Genomic DNA, 22,169 nt, shown 5'->3' with positions numbered 1-22,169 from the left:
CCTCCAGAAGAGAAGCTTATTATTACCTTACAACATATGCAGTTGGGTTTAGTTTCACTATCTGCCTGAATATCAAACATCTTAGGTATAACATGGAACAGGTATTTTCCATCAAGTATTGATATGTTAGGCTTTAGCTCTCTACAGAATATGGAGACAAAAATTTAAAAATGAAAAATATTTAAAGAATATGAATAAACAATTACATATTTTTACACAAAAATTTAGAAATCTAACTATATACAGCATTGTAGCAAGACAGTCCTGTGAGCTTTCACTATTTTGAAAGTTACCATTATATTTATTCTTCTTGAGATGCTGGATATGAGATGCATATTTGACCTTCTTCCTGTTCCCTGGAAAACTACTCTTAAATATTCTTGAAATCTTTGTAGTGCTGTGTAGGGTCTTTGGAGGTCTAAGGAAATGACTAGTGACTGAAAACATACATAGCTTCAAACTAGCAACTTTCCCAGGAAAGACCACTACAGTAAAGAGTTAGGACTGTCAACCCCATTTCCCAACCTCCAAGAGAGAGAGAGAGAGAGGGATTAAAAATGAGCTAATCATCAATGACAAATGGATCTTGCCCAACAAATAAAGTCTCCATAAAATGAAAAGACAGGGATCAGCTGAACAGATGGACCTGCTGGAAGTCAACACACTCAGAGAGAGCATAGAAGCTCCACATCCTTTCCACATGTCTTTCCTTATGAGTCTCTTCCATCCACCTTTTCATCTATGTCCTTTGAATAATCTTTATAATAAAGGAATAAGTATAATAAACTTCCCCTGAATTCTATGAGCTTCTGTAGCAAGTGGATAAAGCCAAGTAAGGGGTTACAACACCTGGATTAAAAGTATACAGGTGAAGAGCACACCGTTGTGGCTGGCATCTGAAGTGGAGGCAGGTTGGTAGGACTGAACTCTTGAAGTGTGGAATCTGATATCATATCTAGAAAGAGAGCTTCAGAATTGTATTGAGAGGACACTCTGCTGGTATGCACTGAAAAGTCTCCCATAGCACTGGTTATACAGAGGAAAATATACCCCCTAATGTTTTGGTGACCAGTGACGTGTTGCATCGAGTATGACAGGAGAAACGGACTTGCTTTTCACATATGTATGCATGGCTTATGCTCCACTTATAACTCTACCAGTCTATTCTAATGAGAGGTGATTGTAAGCTTGTAAATATTTTTGCTTCACTTCGAGGAAGAGGTAATTTTAAATCATGAAAAACGACTATTGAGAGCCACTCAGAATCCGTGTTCTTTCTGTGGGTGTCTTTAAATTTCTCTTTCCTCAATGTTGAACTTGGAAAATTACTTCTCAAGGATACTTAAAGAAGTAATCTTCTAAAGTAAGACCTGAAGTATAGTTAGCATGTTCCAGACTTTCTGTCTTCCACAATTAAGCCATGTTGACAGTGGGTGCCAGCCATGGTCCAACTGGGGACACAAAAGTTCTTGTCTTTTGACTCAAGCAGTGATGTAAAGACGTAGGCCCAATGGATAGACTTTAAGAAGAATATATTACTGAATCATTAGCTCTTAAAACTAACCACTACTATAAAACGGTGTTAAATCACGTGCAGAAGACAAGCTGGCACTAGGTATCAAAAACAAAATGCATATACTGTACTCTTTAACTCAAAACTACCCTTTAACTTATAAAAACACATGCCACAGACACACTTATAAGTGTGAAGTTATGTATTTTCCAAGCCTATCTTGCAAAATCTCTTGTTTACAAAAGTCAATTTATTTTAATCAACTTAATTGTTCACTGGTAGGGGACTGAGTCAGACTATGGAACATTTACGGTGACACACACAATGTGACCACCAAGAATGTTGAATAAGACTTGGGCTAAATCCAAGTGACGGAGTATGTGCTTACATGTGTAAGACTGTGGCTTTCATCCTCAGTACCAATAAAATAAAATAAGATGCAAATTCAGGCAACTACATTATTTAAATGACAATGGGATACCCTTTTCTGACAAAACTAAACAAAAGCAGCAGATATAAATGAAGGACCATTTTGTATCTGTATATTCAAAATAGTTAGGATAGATATACAGCTACTTTCTCTTAATTCAATGAATAGAAAGATTTGTTCTAATAGTGTTTGTGGACAAGATATTATGTCTGCATCTTGTACTATGAATAACCACTAAAAAGACAACAATATACAATGTATTAATTATTGAAACTGTCCTATTAATGAGTTTTGAAACTGTCTCATCGCTATTTGTTTCTCAATAAAATTATTAAAAAAGAAACATCTCTATATCTGTAGAGTTTGCCCAAACTGAATCAACTATGGGACCTTGAGCAACTTGCTTTACCTCTCTGAGCCTTGGCTTTCTCATCTTTAAAATAAAAATAATAGCAGTACCAATGTTGTAGATGTGAGTGTATTTGGGTGTGTATGTGTGTGCACATGTATATGCATGCCTAGGACAAAGCCTGGTTCGTAGCAAGCAAGCCAGAAAAATTAGTTAATATTATCAGCTTATGCATTCATACGAACCAGTGTTCAAGGCGGAAAAATATGAAATGTAGAACAGCATGTATAGTGGACTTCCATCAAGAAACAAATCATACCCACAGCCTAAAAGAATGCATAAAAACCCTGTTGGTGGACTCAGTAAACAAGCTGGGAGAAACAAAAAATTTAACTGTATATCTGTTATTTTTTCATAATTTTTATTGTCTGTATATATTATTCAACACATTAATTTAAAAACTCCTCCTTCAAGATCATGATAAATAAGGCAATAACTTTTAGTCTTTGATTAACACGGGTACTAATTTGAGATCCTAAGTGAGAGGCAAGATTGGAAAGTGTTATTCTTTCTTGCTTCTTCAAAGAATATGGACAAAACAGGCCAACCCTGATTTATGTGTTCTGCTAAGAGGTGCTGGATTTCAGGGTTCAGCTGTGCTACAGATGCATCGAGTGTGACAGGAGAAACAGGAGGTGTGAATCAATTATACCTCTAAATTTGCATAAACCTCAGAGATGTCAAGGCTTCCACTGAGAATTCAGGGGTGTGTATATTCTTCACCCATAATTCTTTATTTTCTTTCAACCTAACTTTTACAAAGTTTACCTGAAATAATTTTCAAAATAGGTACTTTAAAGATCTGACCATTCAAGATCCTAGTAAGTCCCTTAGCTGAGGACATTTTATCAAGATCTGACCACATCCCATCTCAATACTCAGTTACTTTCTAAGATGGGGGAAACGGGACCTAATCCATTTGCTTCATTGTTGACCTCAGGCTAATTTCATAGGACTGATAAGTGAGATGTTGGCTTGCTCCTTTTGCCTAAGTCATGGCCTAATTCTCCAGTTCCAGCTGTCCCTCTTTTATTTTACCTCAATTCTTGGCTTAAACGTTGTTTGGGAACCTTCATGCAACTTCCCAGTTCTCCTGTGATCCACTGTCTTCTCTTGAACACAGTTTCCCAGCCTGTATCTGACTCCTCTCCCCTTCCTAGAGACAAGTTTTACTAATTTCCAGAGGCTCTCACTTGGAATCCAATACAGCATCTCCCTTCACTGATAGTTACAACCTATGATCCACGAATACTTGCTCTTCATGTTGGCGCTATTCTAATTACATAACTTTTGATCATCCCTCAGCCCTGCAGCTTAGCAGAATGGGTAATACACCTCTGCTAGGGCAGGCCTTTCACAGACTGCAGTTGAAGGCAGCCCAGTGTCTTTCTGACCCTAGTTATGATTCATTTGAAAGCTGCTCAAAGTTTACTCATGACTCTGCCTTCCATTGCCTCAAGGTGTCACAGCCATCTCCTCTCATGACTGTCATTACTCTCTGGGCTGAGGATGGCAGAGAAGAGTCATGGATGAACACGACTATAGACAGTACATTTCCAGCTCTGCATGAAAATTTTATCATTTTGCAAAGTAAAATCTCAGCTTCCTCCCAGAAAAAAAAATGAGTAATAGTTACAAACTGAGAAAATCAGAATAAGATCCTGTGTTTAAACTATTATTGGATGGATAGTAAATAAGATTATGATTGTTTTTTTCTCTTTTCTTTATTTCACTTTCATGTAATGAAAATGGAAATTAGTAAATAGACTCACCTTTCAACACTCATTTTCTAAAGTTTACTAATTTGACCTAATTTTTCATATCAGAAACTTGTAAAGACCTAGAGATACCAGCTGAAACATATGAAAACTGTTCAGGGTCCTTATTCCCCACAGTAATCCCCATCCAACACAGTGAAAAAGATTTCCTAAAACAAATAAGCTAAGTTGTCTCTTCATTATGAATAATTTAACTAGAAAAATCACTTATTCATTTTTTCCACAGCGGTTTAGTTTCCTCAGAGCTTTGCTCTTAGAGAGTTTAAGTTATTTAGCGTTCAGCTTTTCTCATCCCTCTACATGGCAGACCAAAAAGGCCAAAAAAGGTGGATTAATGGCTGTATCTCCTAACACAATATTTTAGCCTCCTCATATCTGAATAGAAAAAAGCATCATTGTCTTCACACCTTCACAGTTCCATCTGCGCTGCCAGTCAAAAGCCGGGTCTCATTTGCATCAAGGGCCATCGTGCTGATTTCTGCGTTGCCATGGCAACCAGTAAACTGCTTGATTTTCTGCCCAGTGTCTATCATCCAGAAGGAAACTGTAGACCCTGCATCTGAGCTAATTATCTAAGAGAAAACAAAATTGCAGAGAAATTAAATATAGTCCTAAGAGCAAACATTTTTGTTTCAGTAAAAATATCTAGCCTGTGCATTTCCACTACTGAGATCCTCCAACAGTGAGAGAAATTTTGTAATCTATTTTCTCTCTTTTTGTTACATTAATAACATTTCAATTTGTAGGCCAAAGCTGGAGTAATGAGGTCATGATCCCCTTTATCAGGAAAGACAGGAATCTGTTTTCCTAACCCACCACTCAGCTTAGCGTCCAGAGGCCACCTTGAAATGAAATTCCACTACAAATAAACATAAATCTTTTGCGTTTAGAAAAGAAATCGAATTTTACTAGTCAAGGTGGCCTGACGCTACCTAATGTGTGAAAGCATCTTATTATATATCAGCTTCCATTTAGCATTCAGGAAATGGACACTACCAGTCATCACGGCCAAAATTAACTCTTACAAATTACTAGAGCTGGGTCTGTGGAAAGAAGCAGTTGGTGCTCAAGTTCTTTTTAATTTCTTTTGTCTCCTTTTTTGAAATTTTTGAGCTTTCTCTCTTTTAATTTCTCACGTATTTCCTTCTTCCAATTTTGCATGCATATATGTGGCAATGTGAACAGCTAATTTGGAGACAACCTTAGGCAATGCAACAAATACTGTGAAATTCATATTATTTTGTTTAGTAACATTCTGTATGGATTGTAATTTTTCTGTTTTAACATTATTTTATACACTTTTAAAAAATAAAAATAAAGGGGCCGGGGAGATGACTCAGTGGAAGAAGCACTTCCCTGGCAAGTGCAAAGGCCTGAGTTCAATCCCCAGTTCCACCAAAAAATAAAAAAATAAAAACACATTACTGGAGCTGCTGCTTTTTATGCTATTGTCTTTTGCTCTAACTTTTATCGAGGGGCCAATGTGCATTTTTACTTCTAGACACAATATTTTTTATCTTACTATGAATCAAAGAACACAAGTTAGAAATAAATCCACATTTATACTTCAAGAGGAAAGGAGCAAAATCTCTGCTGACAGGGACTGGATTGTGTATATATAGTAGCCCAAACATGAGAATGTCACAGAGGCAGGTAGACTGCAGTTCTCAGCTCCAGGTATTTAAGCATCCTGTAAGGCATTTGTGGGTTAAAACCACCCAGCTAGTATGACCAAGGAAAAATAAACAATGAAAAATTATAAACACATAAACTCATGAATAGGAAATTGTCTGGATCAACTAAATTTTTGAGAAAAGAAAGTACTTTTCTAGTTAGCTATCAATCTTTATCGTATGAATGTAATCTATGATGAATATGGTAAGTGTGAATTCTTCACTTTCAAAATCAAAAAGGTTGAAGTTTGTCAACTGTACTGTGAGAGGGCCAGGAGAGGGCCATGGTGCACAGACACCCCATCAGTGAACATCTCCCCAAGTTACTAAACGTGCTGGCTGTGCTGAGAACTAGACAGAGAAACCATTGGAAGCTCGTATGGGTCGTGCAGAGCCATCACTCTTGGTGAAGTGTGAGCACAGAGAGGGGTTCCAGGACCCACTCACTGGGGCAGGCGGTGGGATTTGGAAGGGGGGGGGGAAAGTCAGATTCAATTGCTCATTGATCTGGAATTGAATATAGAAACCCATTTATTACATGCCAGCCTTCTGCACTGGTTACTCATTTGATCTTTATTTTTTTTTTTATCCATTTTTAAAACTTGCCTAAATAGCATTTCCAAGCTTCTGTAACTATGTTTGACAGCTTGGGTGCCAGCCAGGCCATAAGTCTACCATGATGTTGGCATAGATTCTGTCTCAGTTACTCTTCTCTTGTTGCTGGGACCAATACCTGACACCCAAAATGAAGGAAGGTTTATTTAGCTCATAGTCAGTGGAGGTTTCAGTCCATACTCAGCTGGTTACAAAGCAGAGTGACACATGGCAGAAAGCAATCTTTCACAGTGTTGGCAAGGAGCAGAGAGAAAATGGGAGGAGTAGCAGCAACAATGGCAACAGAGAGGAAGTCTGTCTCTCTGTCTCTCTCATCTGGTACATTCAGGCTACCACCTCAGGCTGGACTTAGCACTCACACCCATAATCCCAGCAGTACTCAGACCCATGAGACCAACCTTGGGTCACCCATAATCCCAGTGGATCATGAGTTATTCACAAACTCTAGAAGTCCTCCCCATGACTGCATGAGGCTTTGGGGGAACACCTAGAGACGAACCATAACAGATTCCCACATAACTGACAAACTGCTTCAAAGGCAAGAGGGCTTAGAAAATATTCCAAATATGAGAAACAATAAGCTCAATAAAACCTGAGTTGCAAAGAATTTGAAGGGGCAAATATAATGAGATATGAGATGAAAAAGCAAGTTGGAGATGAAATTTTAGAAATCCTTAGTACGTAGTTCCAGAGAACACTGAGTAGTATATAAAATGTTTCACTGGGAGAGGGTTGATAACTTTGATTACCAGCAGGATCTGTAATTAACCTTAAAGATTAAGACCAATATTATTTTTCTTAATGATAAGGGTTATATAGACATTTTTGGTGATTCACTTTGTGAAGATACTGCTTGCAGTAGAATGGAGCACAAGCTCAAGCTTCAGAGAGACCCTGTGGACACTCTGTAGCGTCTAGACCAGTCTGCCCAAGTACAGGAGTTCCAGATGGAGAAAGGAGAGGAAACATTGAAAAGAGGGGCACCATTCAGCAACATTAATGTCTCGGCAAAGAACTAATCCAGAACACATGATCTCTGTTGGCCCTTTTGCCCCTGAAATTATAACCCCGGTGAGACAATTCCTTTATAGAGATAGAAAGAAGAACTCTGTGCTACATATTTTCTCACGATGGAATCAAAAGTAAGTAAAATAATTAATTACCTTGTTAAAGGATGATGTGGTTTCTAGAATGAATGATCTGGTTCTTTGAAATAACATGGCCTAACAATTTCAGTATCATTTCACTAAGCTGTCAGGGTTGCTGTTTGATTTTGTTTGTGTCAGGCGTGTCGTAGTTAAGATCACTGGAAGCTGAGGCCAGAAGACCGAAGTCTGACAGCCAGCTGCCTCACCGACGAGCCATCTGACCTCGGTCACCCAGGGCAAGCATATTAGTTAACTTCTTAGGACACAGTTCCCTCATCAGAGGTAATCATAATAACTAGTTCTAAGCATAGTTGCAAGATTTAAATAAGTGGATATTTTTAAGCCACAATAAACAGGATGCAAAATCAGCTATTTTTGCCATTCTCTGTCCATTTACCTGACCTTCAATTTAGGCTCATGTTACTTTATATATCCAGATCAATTTAAAAGACAGTGTCTTGCTTTCTTCTGATAATGACAATGAATAAAGACATATATGGGAGGAGTAGCAGCAACAATAGTAACAGAGAGGAAACCACACTGTTGGAAGCCACACTGTTGAGGTACTTTAAAATGTCGTTGTATCAGACTTGTGAGTTTTTCTTATAATTGGGTAGAAATTTGACTTACAACCATTAAAGGCAAAACCAGTAAAATATAATTTTCTAAGTAAAGTGAAATATTCTTCTTAGAGGTCTTTTAATAAAATACTGAAGATTGTAAAGGACCTTACTATTTTTATTCAAAAATCACTTATAGAGAACTTATGTGGTAGACATTTCATTATTAAACTGAGACATTCTTGAGCAAAATAAAATTTGAAAGGCCACATTCAAAGGAAAGGTTTGCTTACTTGTTCACAGGTTGGCTGCACCCACCTAGGTACAGAATTTCATCATCCACCCCATCACTTTCACCTAATGTAGACATTTGATCTGGAATCAGTAGGTCTCTCTTTCTGCTGCCTTGCACACTTGCTGTCCTGCCTAACTGGCTGAGTGCCAGCATCCAATTCATCATTTGTCATCATCTTTACAATTTCTCGTGAAATTTGCACCACTAAAGACAACAGCACAGAGTCAGGCTGGTTTCCCTGTATGGCAATCTGCCTTCCAGTGTTGTCTAGAGAAAAGTGACCATGTCACAAACAAACAACCAGTATTACCAGAATCTACTCTACTGTGACAATACTGGGATCAAGAATAACAGTGCAAGTGGAAAGCCCTTCAAAGATTAGTCAGAGAAGAGTGTTTTTAATGTCACATGGCACATGATGGAAATTGTTTCCCTGAAAGACAGTAGTAGGGACTTTATTTTTTAGCAAACTTTTTATTGTGATAAAGCTGTAGACTAAAATGGTAACTAACTTACATACCACATTTTGGTCGTACCGAAACCCTTTAAGTGTCTAGTTCATTCTTTTATTGGAGTAGACCTCAGCCAATGAGGGCTGGGCCCTGACAATCCACAGAGCTGGGAAGCCCTGCCCTAATAACTACAATTCAGTGCAGATGGGCATGATGAGCCCACCACCCTCTAATGGGAACATGCTCCAACTTAAGTGCCCGAATTAATAGCTGCTTAGGAATGGATGAGTCCTTTCGCTTCTTTCATCTGAGCTGTCACAGCAAATCAGACAATTTTATGAGATGGGAGGTTGTGTCCCTGTCTCCTAATTGTCTTCCTGCAATTCCACACCACACTAAGTGTGCTGCTTGTCTTTTGTTTGCATCCCAAGTGCTATCTTAGCAAAAAAAAAAAAAAAGAATCCAAACTTGCAACAGCACATGCTGCATGCCGTTGGCTAGCAAGGAATGGAGATATTTGATATAGTTTCTGTTTATAGTTTTATTTCTCTAGTCAGTGTTATTTATGGTCCCATAATACAAAGCAGGTTATTTCCTTTATTTTCACCTTGTATCAAATCTCAAGATGCAATATCTTAAAAAGTAGAGAGATGAGAGGAACGACAATGTTGCAGGGCCCAGAACAAAGGATGCACATATTTCAAGGCAGCCATTCTCTGTTTATAAATCTGGCTTATCAGATTTTATTTCTTCTAGATGAATTCATAATTTGCTTTTTCAAATTCATTCCCTGAATTTATTGAATACTCCTAATGTGTGAAGCATCAGATCTAAGCACGGAGGATACCAAAGTGAAATATTCTGCCTTTGCTTTATTAGGAAGGCAGAGGGAGAAACGCAACCAGAGAAAGAAACTAAGAGGGAAAAGCACATGTAAGAATAACGTTTGTGGGACAAGAGTTGTAGAAAGAATTATGGCAGAAAAGAAAGCAGAGAGCTTTGTGGTGGGTGGACAAGGGGCTCTGCTGAGACCTTGCCAAGGAATCACGCAGATAGCTGAGGCATACTAATAGTGTTGACAAGATATCATGTCTGCATCCTGTACTCTGAATAAGTACTACGAAGACAACAATATGCAATGTGTCAGTTATTGTGACTGACTATCCTACTGTCAAGCTGTTTCATTGTTACCTTTCTCATTACAATGAATAAAATAAATAAATTCATTAATTAATTAAAAAATAGATAGCTGAGTTAAAAGATGTTCCAAGAAAAGGAAGCAGCCATGTGAAGGCCCTGTGGTGGGAGGTCCCTGGCATGCCCAAGAAGCTGCGACGAGGTCTTCAAGCCTTAGGCAGCATGAAGAGGAGGAGCCCCTGGCTGTGCTTGGGGGGACTCTAGGCACAAGGATCACAATGCTTCAAAAAAGTACTAGGCTAGTTTGTGCCTAAAAGCACGGAAAGTAATATGTACTGATAAGTGTTAAGAATCAATAAATATATATCTATTCAAAATAATATTTGTAAAAGAGTACATACACTCATGCTCACTTAGAGAAGAATAACATAGTTTAAGATGTGTTGTTATTTCTGTTCAAGCAGGCACATTAAATAAACGAATACATTGGGGGGTGTCTGTGTGTGTGTGTGTGTGTGTGTGTGTGTGTGTGTGTGTGTGTTGCTGTAAGTCATAAGACTAGGGAACTTCTACCTCTACCAAGTGACATGAGCACACAGCCCTGGGACTGATGCACAATCAGTAACAGCTCAGAGCTGGCCTGTGGTGCAAAGTGGCATTAACAGAAGGATGTCACTGGGAGCCTGGCAACAAAGCAAGAAAGGGAAAAATTTTCATTAGTGTTCATCCAGCTCTGTTCAAAAGAGACATTCATTGATTTTGCCCTAAAAACAAGCACTAAAATATTATATTCTCTTGTAAGAGGGAGATAAATTTCCCTCAAGGTAAACTTCATCCCTTTTCTCAAATTTTGCAATTACCAAAAGGATTTCCAATTAAATTGTTTGTACTCTCAAATACCTCAATCCCCCTAAAAATGGTGTACAGCAAAAAAGACATGGTCTGCAGTCCCCCTTTTAAGTAAATGATTTGACATCAGTTTTCCTGTGGCTAATCCTCAAAACCAGCACCTCACTAGATAAAATGCAGAGGGTCCATCTTCCAATTTGCAAAGCCAAGAGTTCGTGCTGGTTTATGAGACCCCAGCATGGCTCTGGGAGTTCTGCTGGGAGAGACTAGCCAGCCCCACTTAATGGGCCTCTTTGGGCAAGCTCATGAGAGATTAATATGTGTGTTCCTAGAGGTCCATACAATGGAAAAACTCTGGGGCTCTATGGGTGTGTCATATTACCTAATATGCAATAATATCCTTCAACCAAGAAATTCATTTCTAAGACTTTACCCTAAAGAGATAATGTCATGAGTGTGAATATATTTACATACAGAATTTTCCTAAGAGCAAAACATGTATCAAAGGAAATGGATTTGTAAATGATGATATGACATACTATAATGCCTTTTTACAGTGTGAAAGTAGGTTCAGGCAAAGAAAATATATTTCAATGTATTACTGAATTAGAGAGTAGGTTACAGAACCATATTTATGTGCAGTAGCTCATGCATAGATATTTTAGAACCAGATGATGAGTGTTCATCAATATTTACATCCTACTTGAGCTTCACTGGATTGTTTTACTTTCATTAAACATGTAATGTTCACAGGTAATTTCTTTAAAATAAATAGTATTCCAAAAAATAGTAAATACAGTTTGTCAAAATTGATAGCATGTGAATATCAACCTCAGCTATCAATACATCCAAAATGCAAAACAAATTGAGCCATTATCTATTTTACAAAAATCGCATAAGCCTACAGCATTAAGATGCAGCCCACTGCCATAATGTAGAAAGTCTATTGTTCTATGATATGTTGAAATGCATGTTTTAAAGTTTGCTAATGTCCGTGGATATTTTAAGTGAAGCTTCATTTAAGAAACTACTGCAGAGATGATTCCTTTTAGCATTGCCTCCAGGAGGTTGAGTTAGTATAGTTCTTTCAATAAAAACATATCCCAGGGACTTCCTTATCTAGCTCCAACTTGTTCAGCTCCTAGCTGGGAGTGGGGGGGTGCCAGGTGAGATAGCTTAGTGGTGCCCTTCAAGAGGCTTTGTGTGACTTAACAACACTTGCTTAGCTTAAGAGGTGAGGGAATCACAAGGCAAGGAGGAAAGAGCTGCAGAACAGTGTCAAGCTGCTTTCATAGGGGAATTATGTTATATTTCCCACCAAAGTCCAAGTGCAATGAAATAACAATAATAAAATGTGGTCAACAAGCTTAAATGACAACAGTAGGAAGAGATTTCACTAAGCTCAGATAATGGAGAGCTTTCAAGGGTGACATCACACCTAATATTCAAAGATCACGAGCTAGTAGACTGAAAGGCACAGCAACTACTGATAGTAGAATAAAACATGGCACTTAGTTGACCAAACCTAGGCTTTGAGCATAAATTGTGTGGCCAGCAGTGTCTGGAGGGGTGGGAAAAGGCAGCAATAGAAGAAGAGATCTTTCCTTTGCAACACAAATATGAGAGGACAGAAAAAAGAAGAGTGGAGTTACAGGTTCAACTGAGAGACAGCTAGACTGGAGACATCACCAGTGCTCAAAGAGAAGTAAAAGTGTCTGGATGTATCTGGAGACTTACAGGCACAACCAAGTCAAGGCTACACCTCGTACCTCATGAATCCATCCCCACATGGAGCAACTCCAGTGGCTGAGGAGAGGAGGGAGTGGAGCAGCAGCTGGCTTGTCTCAAAAGGAACATGGTAACACCAAACCACAACCCAGTCCCAACACCTGAATTCTTCTAATACTTGCTCTCACATAGCACATGGTTAAAATACAGGTCAGGGCACCCCAAAAAGTTAATAAGAAAATGAGATGTCCAGAGGTGACCAAGTTCCCTTAGTGTTTGATGGCTTCAAGTGATGAGAGGCCAATCCTAACATAACAATGCTGGCAAGGCCCAATGTGTCACCACTCTCCGCTCTCACAGGAGCATAGTTTCAAAGCCAGTAAACTGAAGTTCATTCAGAGTAAGCCAGGTGTGCAGCATTTCAATCCCTCCTTTCTCCAGTTCTGCAGATTTCAAATGTCTTAGTCTTGAGGCTGGCCTATAGTCTTAAACACTATTGAGTCATTTATGTGGAATATAAATATATGAACACATAGGAGATAGAATAATATATGTGTATATGTCTGTATTCATCACGTTATAAATTTAAACTGAATAGTTGTTAAGACAAGGATATACGGGCACACATCCCCTCAGCTATTAGAACAGTGAGATCATCACACATTTGTGACTTCTAAAGTTTTCACTGCACTTTAAAGAACAATAAAAGCATTGATAAAATTATGAACATGATTTGATCTCTCATCTTGCTCAGGAGGACCTAAGGCATCTAGGGTCCAAGACCACGCCATGAGAAATGGTCTATCTTCCAACCTATGCCCTGTCTCCTCAATCGGACTGTGGTATGCTCTGAGAACTCTTTTCATACTCTGCCTCCGGTCTGCCTTTATGCCTCAGCTCCTACAGCCTTGGTGCTAAGAGCTCGCAAACTAAGCCCTGTCTTCCTGCAAGCACGCTGAATGCTCAAGCTGCTTTTCCAGGGTGCCCACGTGGTGTCTTCTTGAGATTTCCACTCCAATTTTCCAGGCTCAGCTAAAATGTCACCGAACCAACTTGATCATTTTCCTTGAAGAACTCATTTATCTCTACTTCATTTTCCATATCCCAATGTTTCTTCATGAGTTAATAATGTATGTGCCTTCTCTTCATTTGTTGATATTTGTTTAAAACTTATAGTTGCTGTGTCTAAATATTGTAGGTATCAATAGCTGATATAATTATAAATGATACTCTCTTTGTACCTCTCTCCAAGAAAATCTTGTAACATAAAAGTGTTCTTCTATATATTATAAACTAACAAATACATTGTTGCTTATCATCTAACACTGTATTTGCATTATACACAATGTTTTTAATTAATTATGCAATGAGCAGCAAATTAGTAGAAGTTACTGGATAGGAAAATCACACTTCTCACTTCATCTCGAGTATGTACATGTTCTTTTCTGACCTATAACTTTTGCCACACTACCTTGGTCTCTGTTCATGTCCAAGTGGCAGATTCCAGATCTTCTTTGTGCCCCATTTACTAAATTCTTTGCAGAATGTAATTTATTTATGACTAAGCTAGATAGGATCTTAACTTCTAAACACAACCTAGCCTTTTAACTTTTCAGATCTCAATTAGCAGAACATTCTTTTGGAAACAAATGCATCTCTCAGTGGCCACCAGGGAGCTAAATTAACTGGCTGTCTTCATAAAGTTCAGTAAAAGGTTTGTGGGAGATGCTTTGTAAAGGATTTTATCTCCTAGAATAACCAGAAAACAGAGTGTTTGAAGCAGTGACATGACACATACTCATTACAAACAAAGGACTTTCCACCCCGTGCACAGAAGAATCTGAGCCACTCATTTCTGGGAGCTCTACAGAAGCTTCTTTAGATGGGAAAGGAAAAAATGGGTTAAAGTTATTGCTTAATTGGCCACAAGCTGGAGACTTGCTTTCTGTTCAGCCCCTGCTGCACTGCCAGTATCAGGCCTGAGGTATTCAGAGTACTAAAGTGACCTCCGATGCTGTGGCTCCTGCATCCGACCCACAGGCTGCCCCACACCCAGCTCTGCCAGCTCTGCCAGCTCTGCCAGCTGTACCTCCCTGTCCCCTGTGAAAGGCCATGGTCTGTGCAACATCTGTGCCAGGGAGCAGAGCCTCTTCATTGAGATGCAGGTAGCACTCCCATAAGCAATGGCTGTGGAGCGTCATCAAAGAGGTGAGGAGACAAACAGCCCTTACGCTGCATACCAAGTGGCGTCACATTTAACTGAATCATTTTATTATGAATACATTCTGGCTGCCACTGTGAATCACTCGTGTAAAATATGCTGGCGAACGGATCTGTGCTAATTACATTTCATGCATATTTCAGAACTTTCCGCAGGGATACAGGAGGACAGTGTTCATAAAGGGGAATTTTACAACCAGGTTCACTTGCATTTGGCTCAAGACCCAGACTAATGTGTCACAAAGATAAGTTCAATTGCATTATGTGCTCTATTTGTTTTAGCTGGAATGCTGTAATTCCTCATAACTCTATCAGTGCTGCTGTAGTGACAGGCTCAAAATGAAATCCCCCTCAAGTCCCCCTGGAAACACATTCTTTCCAAAAAGCACACAGCCACCAAGTCATTTTTTCTAGGTTTGTTTTCAATTTTGTACTGGACCAAAATAAAGAAAGGAGGTTCTGGACTTGGGGATGTCTTTGGTGAGTGGCAGAACAGAAACATCATTACCTGCTTCAAGAGTGAATTGTAAAGAACACACGTCACAGGCTTTTGATGGCTTTTCACCCTCTTGCTCGGCTCATTTTTCATTGCCAACAATGCTAGTTGGTTATTAAAAGCGATGAAAAGCCGCCCGTGGGTTTCGTCAAAGCAGAAGAGACATCTGAAGTCCTTACTTCTGGGGAAAGAGCAAGCGAGCCTCTGGATGGACAGTTGGTGGTGAATATCCCAGAGCCTCAAAACCTACAGGAAAAGCCATGAGATTATATAAATATGTCATGGAGAATTCTAATTTTTGACAACTATTTTTCTAGCTTACTCTTGCCCCCAGAACATAATTGTTTTTATCAGCGCTACACTTGCTTCCTACTTCTGTCCCAGAAGTTATCATTTTATGTTTCGGTTATCTACTTAAATACTTCCTAACTTTTCAGCTCCTCCTGGGAAGGCATTATATTTTATCCAAGTCCTCAGAATAGGGCTTCACCTTCAGAATGGCTTATAGTAGATTATGATGTTTTTGCTTAATGTGATAGTATTTTTTCCATTACTGGAAATTTAAGTCAGGGCCTTCACATTGAGCTGCATCCCTGTCCCCCCTTTTACTTTTTTTTTTTTTTTTACTACTATTTTGAGACAAGTTCTCACAAAATCACTAGGTTGTCCAGGATGGGCTTGAACTCACAGCCCACCTTCCTTGGGCTTCCTGAATGCTGACATTATAGGCATGCATCACCACACCTAAGTAGATATGGCATTTTACCAGCAAAAACCAATTTAGGCAAGTATTATTATATGGAGAACTTCAGGTGCTTGTTTACTTATGTGAGACCAATATAGTCAGAAGACTCTTTAAATGTGGAAGAGAAAGGCAGAAAAAAAGATCAGAGTGTTGGAGTGTGAGGACGCTTCCTAGGTTTCTAGCTGACAAAGAGGTGAAAAGGGGCCATGATCCAAAAACCATGGAAAAGGTGAGGAGTGGATTCTCCCTGGAGCCTCCATAAAGGAGCAGTCCTCCGGCCAAAACCTTGATATTAGCTCAGTGAGTGCTGTGTCAGAATTTCAGCCTAGAAGGCAAAAAATAATATAAATCAATGTTATTTCAACCCTGCTCCACCTGTTGTCATTTGTCGTAGTACCAGTGGAAAATTAATTTATTCTTGTTCTCTCTCTCTGGCTTTTTGGTGAAATAAACCAAATGGTATTAGAGTAGATAAAGTTAACAGATATGAGATTCTTACTTAAATATAATAAAAATACATATATGACACATATTTATCAGTGTACAATAGGGGATAAACACCGAATCTTTGCTTAGAAGACAGGTTACTCCAAATCCAGACAACATTAAATGATCACTTTTCCTACCTTTTCATTCCTTCTAGCTCCCTGCATTCCAATGAGATGAGTCACAGTAAGCATCCTGAGAACAAAACAGGAGAGTAGCCACACAAGCACCTGTGCTTACAGAATGGAGGCTGACCAGGGCGAAAGGGTCCAAGCAAAGGGCCTGAGCACCTGCTCCAAAACCCCAGCAAACGCCAGCATCGGACTTTTGCACTCTCCTCTAGGCTCTGCCTCTTACTCACAAGAGGACCACCTGCAAGTTTTCTGTTCTCTTTGTTTGTTTTAATAATTTTATTGAGAAACAAATAGAAATGAAACCATTTTAAAACAGATTACTAGCACAGTTTCAATAATTAATACATTGCAAATTGTTGTCTTAGTGATTATTCATTGTACAAGAAGTAGACATGATATCCTGTCCACAAACACTATTAGAACAAATCTCTATATTCATTGAATTAAGAGAATGCAGCTGTATATCTATCCTAACTATTTTGAATATACAGATACAAAATGGTCCTTCATTTATATCCCTTTTTTTTGCTTAGTTTTGTCAGAGAAGGGTATTCCATTGTCATTTAAATATTGTAGGTATGTGAATTCAGCAAAATATTCCAATATAGTCCAGTAATCCATAATAGTAGTGGGTTTTCTGTAAGATTGGCAATGTCAGAAGTTGTTGACTTAAGCCTTTTATAGCTCAGCATATTAATATAGCTTTACTTTTTATATTTTGTTTTTATATTTTTCTGCTGGATGGTTAAGACCAAGATAAAGCAAGACTATATAACAAGAAATGTAAGTTTTGTACCTGATAAGGTCAGTCAAGTACCCTCAGGATTTAGCCTGTAACCCTGTACCACAGTTTGCAGATCCTTTGTCAGTGTCAGCCATGTGGATGAGTCACGGCCATTGCTTGACCAGTTTGCTCTCTGTGAAAGCCTGAGAGAATGTTTTCTCTCCATGTGACTCTCCTTAGGCACACTCTACATCAGCGATCACTTTCCTCTGTGGTCCCATAATCTCCTTGATCAGAAGATTTGGGCCACAACTGAATTACAGTACAGGTTCTCTTATGTCCTGAGACTTAGTTAGTTCATAGTGAAATGGAGCATTTTGAGGAGGATTAATGGTCATGTTTCATTTAAATGTAAAAAGTTCTTTTGGGCCAGCCAGACAGCTCAGCAGACTTAAGCACATGCTTAGGCAGGTGCAGGAACTGTGCCAGCCCTGCCCCTGGGGCTTGCTGAGATGGCCACAGGACTGGGTTGTATCATGCACCTGTAATCCCAGCACTTGGTAGACTGAAAAAAAGAGGATCATTATGAGTCCTATCTGAGTAGTGAGACCCTGTAGACTCTGTACTAAAAACATTAAAAAATAATAATAAATCATTTTAATTCAAATATCCACCATAGATTTTAAGCACACTACATATAAAATGACTGTCCTCTGGAAGAAAAGGAATTACTTATATTCTTCTGCATTTCACTTTTCATTTTCCCCAATCTAAACATTTAATTTTGTAGTCCTATTGCACCCACTAATTTAAGATGCTATCTTTGACTGATTTAGGGTACTTAATGACCTATTTTAAGGAAAGTGTCCAGGATTAACCCAATATTTCAAGTTGAGTTCTAACAATGACAGTGACTAACACTTTGAAACAGCACATTTTTGCTTCATTGATTAAGCCATTCCCATTGTGCTTTTCACTTGCTTTGACATTTTGATTGAGTAAAACGATATCTCCGTGAGGAATTAATCTAGCCAAATATCTACCACTCTGCCTCTGAAAATTTGATTCTTTGACCTTCAATTAGGAATTTTTCTATTTTTTACCTAGAGTCTCAATGTGCCAATATCATTGGGAAATGTAATTAATCATGTAAACAATTCCTCCTTGGTTTTCCTACGTATCTCATGGGACATAGTGAATGTTGAATGTTTTTTTTTAATTTGTTAAAATTACGGCTCATCAAATAACTAAGTTTTTAATCCAATTCATTAATGTAAAGATTAGCTAGGTTAAGTGCAAGACTGATTCATTACAACACAAAAGTCTGTCTCTGTCCTACATAGTTACTTGCCCAGATCCCATATAACCCACAGTCAAAATTATTATGAGACTTTTTCAATCATCTTACAAAGATAATTATGCTTCTTATGCATAGCAGTCTCTCTATTCAGTAGTCCTTACAGCAAGTTTGAAACGACCTGGTCAGTCATGACCAGAAAAAGAGCCTTTCCAATCCCTATAACCACGTGAATGTATGTTAAAGAAAAATGGATTTTCTTTATAAGAATTTGTGTATCTGTTCTGGAGAACAAAGCTCAAGTTTCTGCATTTTTAAATACATCCCTAGTCCTTCTTTTCTTTATTTGGAAACAGGGTATCTATCACTGGGTTGCTAAATTTCCCAGCATAAGCTTGAACTTGCAATAGTCCTGCTGCAACTTTCCAGAGTGTTAGGATTACAAGACTGTACAGCCACCCCCGGCTTTGACAAGAGTTTTTTATAAAATAATTGGTTAGGGCTGTTTTGTACTGCTAATTTTTAAAAAATTTTAAATTTTTGAGATCTCTCCTAAAACTGCATTTTCACATATATATAAATCTTTTATAAACTAAGAGTAGTAAATATGTTTCAGTATTAGTAGATACAGAAAGAATTGATAAATGATCATTTTAAATATTACAACCAGGGCTGGCCAAATAGCTCTGCAGATTAAAGTGCCTAAAAGCAGGCATAGGGACTGGGGACTCAATCCCTGGGCCTGCCACGTTGGCCTTGCCCCTGAGACGTGCTGAGATGGTAATTGATACTGGGCATGGTGGCACACGCCTGTAATCCCAGCTCTTGGGAGGCTGTTAACAGGCAGATCACTACAAGTTTGATCTAGTAGTGAGGCCCTGAACATCCCATAGATCCTTCCCTTAAAAATACAAAAAATAATAAATAAATAACTAAATATTAGAACCATATATATTGATAACTCTTTAACACTCAGTGTTACTAACAATGGTTATGTTATTATTATTCAAAATTCTGTCTTTAGAATTTTGGACCCTCTTCTAAAAAGTAGAAATTAATTTTATGTCAGAATAGACATCTGGGGTATGGCTGAAGACAGATTAACAATAATTCAAGTTTTTTAATAGACTGTCATTTTCCTAGATTCATTTTCCATTGTGTTGTTCAAGTAATTTAAATTTCCTTTACAATTTTATTGGCATTTAGTAGCAAATTAAATTAAAACTATATAGCCTATGTCCTCTGTAGTCTACAATAGGTTACTTCTTGTCCTTCATAATTAACTCTGGAAAAATTTTATTGGATTGTATATATTCATTAATTTTCCTAAAATTAATTTTTATTGCTATTCTTCTAGGAACCTTTATGCTGTTCAGTTAATAATCTCTGTCTGCTATTTTAGCTTTTTCTCTGCTGAGAAACAGATGTGTTGATGTGCTTCCATCAATGGATGAAATCATATTCTAGTATGCTGCTTGAAATCAATGACCTCCCATGCATTTTTAATTTTCACTTTATGGTCATATATTCTTGCAGTGGCTCTTAAATTTGACATTAGGAATGCCTACAGTACTTTAGAAATCATTCAATATTGGACCCTTTTTCTAAGCCATTTAAGTCAGAATCTATGAGGTGAACTTCAGGCATTAATTTTTAAAATTCTGAGGTCAGTCTCCTTGGTTTTATGGTAAGAATTAATTCCCTTGAACAAATTTTTTTTCCTCAGTAAATTAAGAGTATCATCGCTGGGGTTTAAACCACATGATATACTCTTCTTTTGTAACCAGTCCATATCCTTTTAATCATAAAAAGAGTTCATATGAATTCAATTTAATTAGACAAGTCCTTTGACAGAATGTTACTTAAATATCTGGAAATCCTGAGTTCACTCTATCTTCTATACTCAACTTAAATTCCTTCTTTTAGAATTTCATAAATTTCATTTTTCTTTTGAAGAGAAAAAAAATAAGTAATAAAAACAATAGTACACCAAATTCAATTCTAAACAGAATTAGGTAACCATTTAGAAAGGAGCATATGTATTAAACATCAATTTTCATTTCAAATGTTCTGGAGATGTTTTCTCAACCCACACCAGAAAAAAATAAGTAGGTTGACAAATTTTAAGCTTAAAAATTACAATTGAAAAATAAGTTCTTTTTAAGTTCCTAAATTTTCATTAGAAAGTGCTGTGTTCACTTACATCCTGATATCTGAGAACCTAGGATTCTGTTCCAAATCAGATTTACCAGTCACAGTATTGAAAAGGGATATACAGGTGCTCTCTATTTTATCCTCACTTTTACAGCAGCAGAAATAACTACCTAAACTTTGGAGCAAAATTTAGATCTGCATATGGTAATGATCACATATTTTGCTGTGCAATATGCATCCACTTTGCATTTTTAACCCTTTAATAATATAAGATTATAAGTAAATGCTCTCTGTTCATATACACAATAACTAGAAACCAGCCCATTTATACACATGGCTCCTATTTTAGTACTGATCAGAGGTCTCTTTTATCTCACTTGTCCATTTCCTCACTTCTGCCAGCTCTGAATCCTATCAATCCTAGCTAGAATACACTGAAATTGTTCATCCATTTAATATTCTGAAACAATAACACTCAAAAATTCAAAAAAATGGATAATAAGAATTGAATTTAAAGTAACAAGATGTCATGTCTACAAGCCAGTTTTGGTAAGAAACTCTTTGCACCCTGCCAGAAACATAATCACTATTATTGAAACAGATATACTAAAACTAAAATATAACAATGTTTTTCTTTTATACTACAAGTATGACATTTATCAATGGGTAACTTAGATAGATAGATAGATAGATAGATAGATAGATAGACAGATTGATCGATCCATGGTTAGACATGGGTGGATAATCTGTTTACAATGCATTTCTAAAAATTCAATCAGTATTATTTACATACTGGCAACATGTTGAGATTAATTCAAAACTAACAAAAACAAATTGGGCATGGTGGTAATTACCATTGCAATCACAGCACTTGGGAGACTGAGGCAGGATGATCTTTACAAGTTTGAGGCCAGCTTAGGCTACAAAGTGAGCTCAAGGTCAATCTGAACTAGACAGTGAGACACTATCTCAAAAAGGCAAATAAATAAATAAAACTTGGATTAAAAGTAAGATGTATAATTTCCTAATCATGACATAAAGATACAGAAAAAGTACACTAAAGATTCAAAAGCCAAAGCATGCAGAACGCCAAGTAACCTCAACCCAATTAAAAGCACACCGAAATATATAATAATCAAGATCCCAGAAATTCAGCACAAGAATAATATACTGAAAGCCATGAGAGAAAAGAAGCAGATCACATTCAAAGGAAAATCCATCAGAATTACGGCCGACTTCTCTTCACAAACCATGAAGGCAAGAAGAGCATGGAGCAGAGTACTTCAAGTCCTCTGTGAAAACAAATTCCAGCACGGACTACTATAC

The 22,169-nt window shown here is 37.7% G+C and overlaps 1 protein-coding gene across 1 annotated transcript in view; it reads right to left on the bottom strand.

The window, feature by feature from the left end:
- Wdr49 (WD repeat domain 49) overlaps positions 1 to 22,169 on the bottom strand; it is a 114,003-nt gene that overhangs the window by 26,957 nt on the left and 64,877 nt on the right. The window contains exons 8-9 of the mRNA XM_023717810.1: positions 15,316 to 15,549; positions 4,538 to 4,702 (exon numbers count right to left, since the gene is read on the bottom strand). Of these exons, the coding sequence (XP_023573578.1) occupies positions 4,538 to 4,702; positions 15,316 to 15,549 (399 nt within the window). The remainder of the gene's footprint in view (positions 1 to 4,537; positions 4,703 to 15,315; positions 15,550 to 22,169) is intronic.

This window comes from Octodon degus, unplaced genomic scaffold (assembly GCF_000260255.1).
Source record: "Octodon degus isolate 3935 unplaced genomic scaffold, OctDeg1.0 scaffold00055, whole genome shotgun sequence".
Lineage (NCBI taxonomy): Eukaryota > Metazoa > Chordata > Mammalia > Rodentia > Octodontidae > Octodon > Octodon degus.
The sequence above is the reverse complement of the archived record's forward strand: the minus strand, read 5'-3'. Positions and strand labels throughout refer to the sequence as shown.